At 47.3% G+C, this 8,965-nt stretch overlaps 1 protein-coding gene across 1 annotated transcript; it reads left to right on the top strand.

Annotated features, from left to right (window-relative positions):
* Positions 1 to 281: 281 nt before the first annotated feature.
* LOC311112642 (endophilin-A1-like) lies at positions 282 to 7,792 on the top strand (the record flags this gene model as incomplete). Its single annotated transcript, XM_084155787.1, has 8 exons — positions 282 to 291; positions 651 to 794; positions 1,060 to 1,193; positions 1,536 to 1,596; positions 3,018 to 3,118; positions 3,725 to 3,828; positions 6,669 to 6,838; positions 7,596 to 7,792. The coding sequence occupies 8 exons, from the start codon at positions 282 to 284 to the stop codon at positions 7,790 to 7,792; spliced, it is 921 nt and encodes a 306-aa protein (XP_084011913.1).
* Positions 7,793 to 8,965: the final 1,173 nt, after the last annotated feature.

The raw sequence follows: 8,965 nt of genomic DNA, 5'->3' as shown, positions 1-8,965 counted from the left end.
TTGTGATGGGGTCTAGTAGAGCTGTGTTGTGATGGGCCGGGTCTAGTAGAGCTGTGTTGTGATGGGGTCTAGTAGAGCTGTGTTGTGATGGGGTCTAGTAGAGCTGTGTTGTGATGGGCCGGGTCTAGTAGAGCTGTGTTGTGATGGGGTCTAGTAGAGCTGTGTTGTGATGGGGTCTAGTAGAGCTGTGTTGTGATGGGCCGGGTCTAGTAGAGCTGTGTTGTGATGGGGTCTAGTAGAGCTGTGTTGTGATGGGCCGGGTCTAGTAGAGCTGTGTTGTGATGGGGTCTAGTAGGTCTAATTTCAATATTTGTAGGAGCTCATTTTTTCAGCAGCTGCTGCTCTCAAGTCATACACCTTACCACCATAGAATAGCCCTTCATGCCAAATAGAATCAAATGCTTTTTTAAAGTCAATAAAGCAAGCAAAGTCTCTCTCTCTCTTTCACTCACTCTCTCACTCTCTCTCTCTCTCTCTGTCTCTCTGTCTCTCTCTGTCTCCTCTCTCTCTCTCTCTCTCTCTCTCTCTTCTCTCTCTCTCTCTCTCTCTCTCTCTCTCTCTCTCTCTCTCTCTCTCTCTCTCTCTCTCTCTTCTCTCTGTCTCTCTCTCTCTCTCTTCCTATATTCTTATATATCTCTTCGTTCCCCCAGCGTCCAGGGCTAAGCTGAGTCTGATAGGGACCATGTCTAAGATCAGAGGCCAGGAGAAGGGGCCGGGTTACCCCCAGGCTGAGACTGTGCTGGGTGAGGCTATGCAGCGCTTCGGACGGGAGCTGGGAGAGGAGTCATGCTTTGGTACGTGTGTTCACACACACACACGCTGCGTCACAGACACAGACACATGGACACGCACAGACACACACACATACTGTATTGACAATACAATACAGCATCAAGAATTCAACATCTTGGTCAATCTCTCCAGGTGCAATCTTCATTCCTGTGATAGAACATACAAATCTCTCTCCGTTTTCCTCCCTCCCTCCCTCCCTCCCTCCCTCCCTCCCTCCCTCCCATTCCCCTTCTCCCCCCTATCTCTCCCTACCCCTCCCTCCTCCAGGTCTGGCTCTCCTAGATGCTGGGGAGGCCATGGGTGAGCTGGGGGAGGTGAAGGATGCCTTGGATATGGAGGTCAAACAGAACTTTATTGATCCACTACAGAACCTACAGGAAAAAGACATCAAAGAGATACAGGTAGATAACATAACTTTATTGATCCACTACAGAACCTACAGGAAAAATACATCAGTGTGTGTTGTTAAGTAAATATTAAATATGTTAGATAAATGTTCAATATATGAATGTTAAATCAATATTGTCAATACATTTTACATAACTGTTAAGTAAAGGTTGAATAAATTGTAAATAAATGTTGTTGAACTGTTACATAAATGAAGTTATTGTTTAAATAAATAAAATTAATATTAAATAAAATTAAATCAATCTTAAATTAACTTCAATTAATCTGAAAGACATGTCAAATAAATGAGCTAGGTTTTAAAGAACTAAAATAAAGGATGATGATGATGATTCCAGCACCACGTGAAGAAGATGCAGGGACGCCGTCTGGACTTCGACTATAAGAAGAAACGGCATGGTAAAGGATTTATGATTTATTTATTTATTTATTACTATACTGAACAAAAAATATAAATCCAACAATTTCACTGAGTTACAGTTCATACAAGGAAATCAGTCAATTGAAATGCATTCATTAGACCCTAATATATATATTGATTTCACATGACTGGGCAGGGGCGGAGCCATGAGTGGGCCTGGGAGGCCAGGCCCATCCAATCAGAATGCTCAAGGGCACATCGACAGATTTTTCACCTAGTCGGCTCGGGGATTAGAACCAGCGACCTTTCGGTTACTGGCACAACGCTCTTAACCACTAAGCTACCTGCCGCCCTGTGTTCTATGCATTGTCATTTTACCTCTACCTACATGAACATATTACCTCGACTAACCGGTGCCCCCGCACACTGACTCTGTACTGGTACCCCCTGTATATAGCGTCCCTACTGTTATTTTATTTTACTGCTGCTCTTTAATTATTTGCCATTTTTAATTTTTTACTTTTATACTAAACAATTGTTGGTTAAGGGCTTGTAAGTAAGCATTTCACTGTAAGGTCTACCTACACCTGTTGTATGTGATTTGATTTGAAAAGTGCTTTATTACAGACATAAATACTCCTCAGTTTCATCAGCTGTCCGGGTGGCTGGTCTCAGACGATCCCACAGGTGTAGAAGCCGGATGTAGAGGTCCTGGGCTGGCGTGGTTACACGTGGTCTGCGGTTGTGAGGCCAGTTGTACATACTGCCAAATTCTCTAAAATGACGTTGGAGGTGGCTTACGGTAGAGAAATTAACATTCAATGCCAATTGCACACTCCCTCAAAATTTAGACATCTGTGACATTGTGTTGTGTGACAAAACTTAACATTTTATAGAGTGGCCTTTTATTGTCCCCAGCACAAGGTGCACCTGTGTAATGATCATGCTGTTTAATCAGCTTCTAGATATCCCACACCTGTCAGGTGGATGGATTATCTTGGCAAAGGAGAAATGCCCACTAACAGGGATGTAAACACATTTGTGCACCAAATTTGAGAGAAATAAGCTTTTTGTGTGTACGGAAAATTTCAGTGATCTTTTATTTCAGCTCATGAAACATGGGACCAACACTTTACATGTTGCCTTTATAGTTTGGGGCGGCAGGTAGCTTAGTGGGTAAGAGCGTTGTGCCAGTAACCGAAAGGTCGCTGGTTCTAATCCCCGAGCCGACTAGGTGAAAAATCTGTCGATGTGCCCTTAAGCAAGGCACTTAACCCTAATTGCTCCTGTAAGTCGCTCTGGATAAGAGCGTCTGCTAAATGACTAAAATGTAAAATGTAGTTTTGTTCAGTTTATTATTATTATTATTATTATTATTATTATTATTATTATTATTATCTCACAAATACAAACGTTGCTGTTGTTGTTATTATTTTAATAACTTGTTATATAATTGTAGGTAAAGGAATTCTGGAGGAGGAGATCACACAGGCGCTGGAGAAGTTTTATGAGTCCAAAGAGGTGGCAGAGCAGAGCATGTTCAACCTGCTGGAGAGTGATGTAAGGACTGTCTCTGTCTCTTGTCGCTCTCCCCCTCACTCTCTTACTCCCCCTCGCTCTCTCCCCTCCCCCTCGCTCTCTCCCCCCCCCTCGCTCTCTCCCCCTCCCCCTCGCTCTCTCCCCTCCCCCTCGCTCTCTCTCCTCCCCCTCGCTCTCTCGCCTCCCCCTCGCTCTCTCGCCTCCCCCTCGCTCTCTCACCTCCCCCTCGCTCTCTCTCCTCCCCTTGCTCTCTCTCCTCCCCCTCGCTCTCTCCCCTCCCCCTCGCTCTCTCTCCTCCCCCTCCCTCTTTGTTGTTCGGTCTGATTGAGAAGGCTAAAACTAACTTTAAGGAGCCACTTTTTCCTGTGTGTCTGTCTGTGTGTGTGTGTGTGTGTTTGTGTGTGTGTGTGTGTGTGTGTGTGTGTGTGTGTGTGTCTGTGTGTCTGTGTCTGTGTGTCTGTGTCTGTGTGTGTGTGTCTGTGTGTGTGTGTGTGTGTGTGTCTGTGTCTGTGTCTGTGTCTGTGTGTGTGTGTGTGTGTGTGTGTGTGTGTGTGTGTGTGTGTGTGTGTGTGTGTGTGTGTGTGTGTGTGTGTGTGTGTGTGTGTGTGTGTGTGTGTGTGTGTGTAGATTGAGCAGGTGAGTCAGCTAGCAGCGTTGGTCCATGCCCAGGTGGAGTATCACAGACAAGCTACAGAGATACTACAGCAGCTCTCCAGCAAGGTCCACGAGAGGTCAGCCACACAGACAGACAGACAGACAGACAGACAGACAGACAGACACTAGGGCTGGGAAGCCACACAGACAGACAGACAGACAGACAGACACTAGGGCTGGGAAGCCACACAGACAGACAGACAGACAGACACTAGGGCTGGGAAGCCACACAGACAGACAGACAGACAGACAGACAGACAGACAGACAGACAGACAGACAGACAGACAGACACTAGGGCTGGGAAGCCACACAGACAGACAGACAGACAGACACTAGGGCTGGGAAGCCACACAGACAGACAGACAGACAGACAGACAGACAGACAGACAGACACTAGGGCTGGGAAGCCACACAGACAGACAGACAGACAGACACTAGGGCTGGGAAGCCACACAGACAGACAGACAGACAGACAGACAGACAGACAGACAGACAGGCAGACAGACACTAGGGCTGGGAAGCCACACAGACAGACAGACAGACAGACAGACACTAGGGCTGGGAAGCCACACACACAGACAGACAGACAGACAGACAGACAGACAGACAGACAGACAGACACTAGGGCTGGGAAGGCACACAGACAGACAGACAGACAGACAGACAGACAGACAGACAGACAGACAGACAGACAGACAGACAGACAGACAGACAGACAGACAGACAGACACTAGGGCTGGGAAGGCACACAGACAGACAGACAGACAGACAGACAGACAGACAGACAGACACTAGGGCTGGGAAGCCACACAGACAGACAGACAGACAGACAGACAGACAGACAGACAGACAGACAGACAGACAGACAGACAGACAGATAGACAGACACTAGGGCTGGGAAGGCACACAGACAGACAGACAGACAGACACTAGGGCTGGGAAGCCACACAGACAGACAGACAGACAGACAGACAGACAGACAGACAGACAGACAGACAGACAGACAGACAGACAGACAGACAGACAGACAGACAGACAGACAGACAGACAGACAGACAGACAGACAGACAGACAGACAGACAGACAGACAGACAGTGGCGGCTCCTGAAAAAATTCTCAGGGGGGGCAATTTTTCTGATGATTTAGGTGACCTACACACATTTTAAAAAAGATATGTCCAGCAACAACATGAAGACAGGGGCAGCATATAAGTCAATACCAGAAGCATTTATTGACTGATCTGGGGAGATGGATTCCAGTTTCTGTGACAGATTATAAATAATCTCTGATGCCTTTGTTATATTAGCTTTTGGTTGAATGTACACAACGGTAACAAACAATTGGGGGAACTCACGGGGCAGATAGTAAGGTCGCAGTGACACAGAAAGCAGTTCAATGTCGGGGGTACAGAGTCGCTCTCTTACCAGGATCGATTTTCCCTGTGACTGTCAGATCGCGGTCCGCTCTGACCAGGGTGAAGCCGGCCGGCTCCACTTCTCTGTCCGGGACTCTGTCATCCAGCCAAGTCTCAGTAAATGCCAGCAAACAGGCCTCCCGATATTCGTGTTGGAAGCGCAGATTCGCTGACAACTCATCCGCTTTCCCCCTCAGTGACTGGCCATTAATCAGCAAGGTGGTGGGTAAGGGAAGTTTGTTCTGCTGTATTGGATTCCGCTGCCAGCAGCGTTTTCATTATTTAGTCCGTTCGTAGCGGGTATGTACACGATCAACAAGATCAGTCCAAAACCCACCACTGGAAATCCATGGTTGGCAGAATGTTTGTAAACTAAGTGTACAAATTAAAAACATAAAATAACGCCACTAAGTGTACAAATTAAAAACATAAGATAACGCCACACTGCAGGTCGCAACAGAGACGCTGCTACCCGCTATTTTCTTAGTTACGTTCATGGTTACGTTACGTATGACGAAAGCGCGTAAGTGCAAGCCCTCAGAAACCCATAGAGATTGTATTGAAAGCTCTGAAATTTGAAAAAAATTGATTTTACATGGGAGTCTATGACAGACTTCTGGGCGATTTTCAACCTGACTGAAATCACCCCAAAAGGGGGGGGGGCCATTTGAAGCACGACTTTAGCCTGATTGGACATTTAGTGGCAGTCAGATCAGATTAGAACACTGATAACTACTGTTGCCGTGATATAATTGATTAGAAAAAAAATCCCTTCCTTTTCCCGTTTGGCAGTGCGTCGCCCATATCGCCCTATTGAACACACCGCCCCTGCAGACAGACAGACAGACAGACACTAGGGCTGGGAAGCCACACAGACAGACAGACAGACAGACAGACAGACACTAGGGCTGGGAAGCCACACAGACAGACAGACAGACAGACAGACAGACAGACAGACAGACAGACAGACAGACAGACAGACAGACAGACAGACAGACAGACAGACAGACAGACACTAGGGCTGGGAAGACAGACAGACAGACAGACAGACAGACAGACAGACAGACAGACAGACAGACAGACAGACACTAGGGCTGGGAAGGCACACAGACAGACAGACAGACAGACAGACAGACAGACAGACAGACAGACAGACAGACAGACAGACAGACAGACAGACACTAGGGCTGGGAAGACAGACAGACAGACAGACAGACAGACAGACAGACAGACAGACAGACAGACAGACAGACAGACAGACAGACAGACAGACAGACAGACAGACAGACAGACAGACAGACAGACACTAGGGCTGGGAAGGCACACTATAGAGTTGACATTGAACATTTTAAAAGCATTTTATCTGACGTTCATGGAGCTCGTATTCATGGTATTAACCAAATGTAAAAAGCCTTGAATCCTACCCTGTGTTCTATACTGACATTGTGGTGTGTTTGTTGTGTGTTGACCTCTGACCTCTGACCTCTGTGTTGTCTCTCCAGGATCCGGGAGGCGCAGGATAAACCCAGGAAGGAGTATGTTCCTAAACCCCGGACGGTCCTGGAGCTGCTCCCCCCCAGCGATGCGGGGCTTAACACCGCCAAGTCCCCTGGCCCAGCCCCCTCACCTGGCCCCGCACACACAGGAAGGAGCACCCCCGGGCGCTCCCCTGGTGAGAACACACAACACAGGATGGACGTAGGCACACATTCAGGCACACAGACTCACAGATCCACATACAGATCCACATACAGACTCACAGATCCACAGATCCACATACAGACTCACAGACCCACAGATCCACATACAGACCCACAGATCCACATACAGACACACAGATCCACATACAGACTCACAGATCCACAGATCCACATACAGACCCACAGATCCACATACAGATTCACATACAGACACACAGATCCACATACAGACTCACAGATCCACATACAGACACACAGATCCACATACAGACACACAGACTCACAGATCCACATACAGACACACAGATCCACATACAGACACACAGATCCACATACAGACACACAGATCCACATACAGAGAGGACCAACCTGTAATACAATATGAAAACGATTGATGTGAATAGATGTCTCTCTGACTGTCTGTCTGTCTGTCTCTCTGACTGTCTGTCTGTCTGTCTGTCTCTGATTTGTCTGTTTCTGTCTCTCTCTCTCTCTCTCTCTCTCTCTCTCTCTCTCTCTCTCTCTCTCTCTCTCTCTCTCTCTCTCGCTCTGTCTCACTCCCCCTCTCTCTCTCTCTCTCTCTCTCTCTCTCTCTCTCTGTCTCTCTCTCTCTCTCTCTGTCTCTGTCTCACTCCCCCTCTCTCTCTCTCTCTCTCTCTCTCTCTCTCTCTCTCTGTCTCACTTCCCGTCTCTCCCCCCTTCTCTCCACCCTTCCCCTCTCTCCCCCAGCTCCTATGGACCAGCCGTGCTGCCGGGCGCTGTATGACTTTGAGCCGGAGAACGAGGGTGAGCTGGGCTTCAAAGAGGGCGATATCATCACCCTAACCAATCAGATCGATGATAACTGGTACGAGGGCATGGTCAACGGCCAATCAGGTTTCTTCCCCATCAACTACGTGGATATCCTGGTTCCACTTCCTCATTAGGCCCCACCTCTGCCCAGCCTAATCCACGCCTTCTTCTCTGTGCTTGTGTGAGTGCAACCGCTTTTTCACAAAGAACTACAACTGGGAGGAACAAGGGACTACAATTGTATAGAATTCTGCTTATAGACGAAGAAGAAGAAGAGAGAGAGGGAGGAGAGAGGGAGGAGAGAGGAGGAATCGTCTGCTTCAGCCCCCTCAGTGGGATCCATGTGCTTGCAGTGTTGAATGCCAGTTATATGAAGAGGGGGTTCGTAAAGATGGTGCAGTGTGTCTACGTGACTGTGTGTCAGTTCTATGATGGTGTAAAGATGGTGCAATGTGTCTACATGACTGTGTGTCAGTTCTATGATGGTGTAAAGATGGTGCAGTGTGTCTACATGACTGTGTGTCAGTTCTATGATGGTGTAAAGATGGTGCACACAGAGACAGATGGTTTCTGTCTCTGTGTGTTTCTGTCTCTCTGTGTGTTCCTCTGTGTTTTTCTCTCTCTAACTGGACTAACTGAAGACTGGTCCAATGTATTGCATGCTGGGACAAGCCGTTAAAGGTTGAAGTTTAAAAGGTTAATAATGAGAACTGTTACATGCTGGTGGTTGTAATGGCAGGTTTTTTCCCCATGAATCTTGTTCCGGAGGCAGCTCTGCAGAGTGGTCGCCAGCTGGCACAGCCACAAAGTAATACAATCTGATTTGAAACCTAACCCTAACCTTAAATGAAGACCAAAAAGCTCATTTTTGATTTCATGATTTTTGTTTTGTTATATATAGCCAATTTTGACTTTGCAGCTGGTCCATCTAGTGGAAATCGCTCAGTTCTGCCTCCAGGGCATGATTCATGACAATAAACGTCAACCTGCGTTGTAATGATGATGATGATGATGATGATGATGTTACAGAGGCTCGTTGTGTTCTGTTGTGACTGTGTTCTGTTGTGACTGTTATGATGCATGTTATATCATGAGAGAACTAGACCTGTCAATACGCTGTCCAGTGGTTGTCAGTCACAGACCCTCGATTGCATCCCAAATAGCACCCTATTCCCTATATATTGCACTACTTTTGGTTGGAGGGACTGGAGCAGAGTAGCTAGGTTGTTGGTGTTATTACACATTGGCTGATTAGTCCTCTGTTGAGAAGAGAGACCGAGTGACTTGAGATGGAGGGAGGCGGGTTG

The sequence above is a fragment of the Coregonus lavaretus genome (assembly GCF_964263955.1).
Source record: "Coregonus lavaretus genome assembly, chromosome: 39".
Taxonomy (NCBI): domain Eukaryota; kingdom Metazoa; phylum Chordata; class Actinopteri; order Salmoniformes; family Salmonidae; genus Coregonus; species Coregonus lavaretus.
This window is presented reverse-complemented; position numbering and strand designations above follow the sequence as displayed.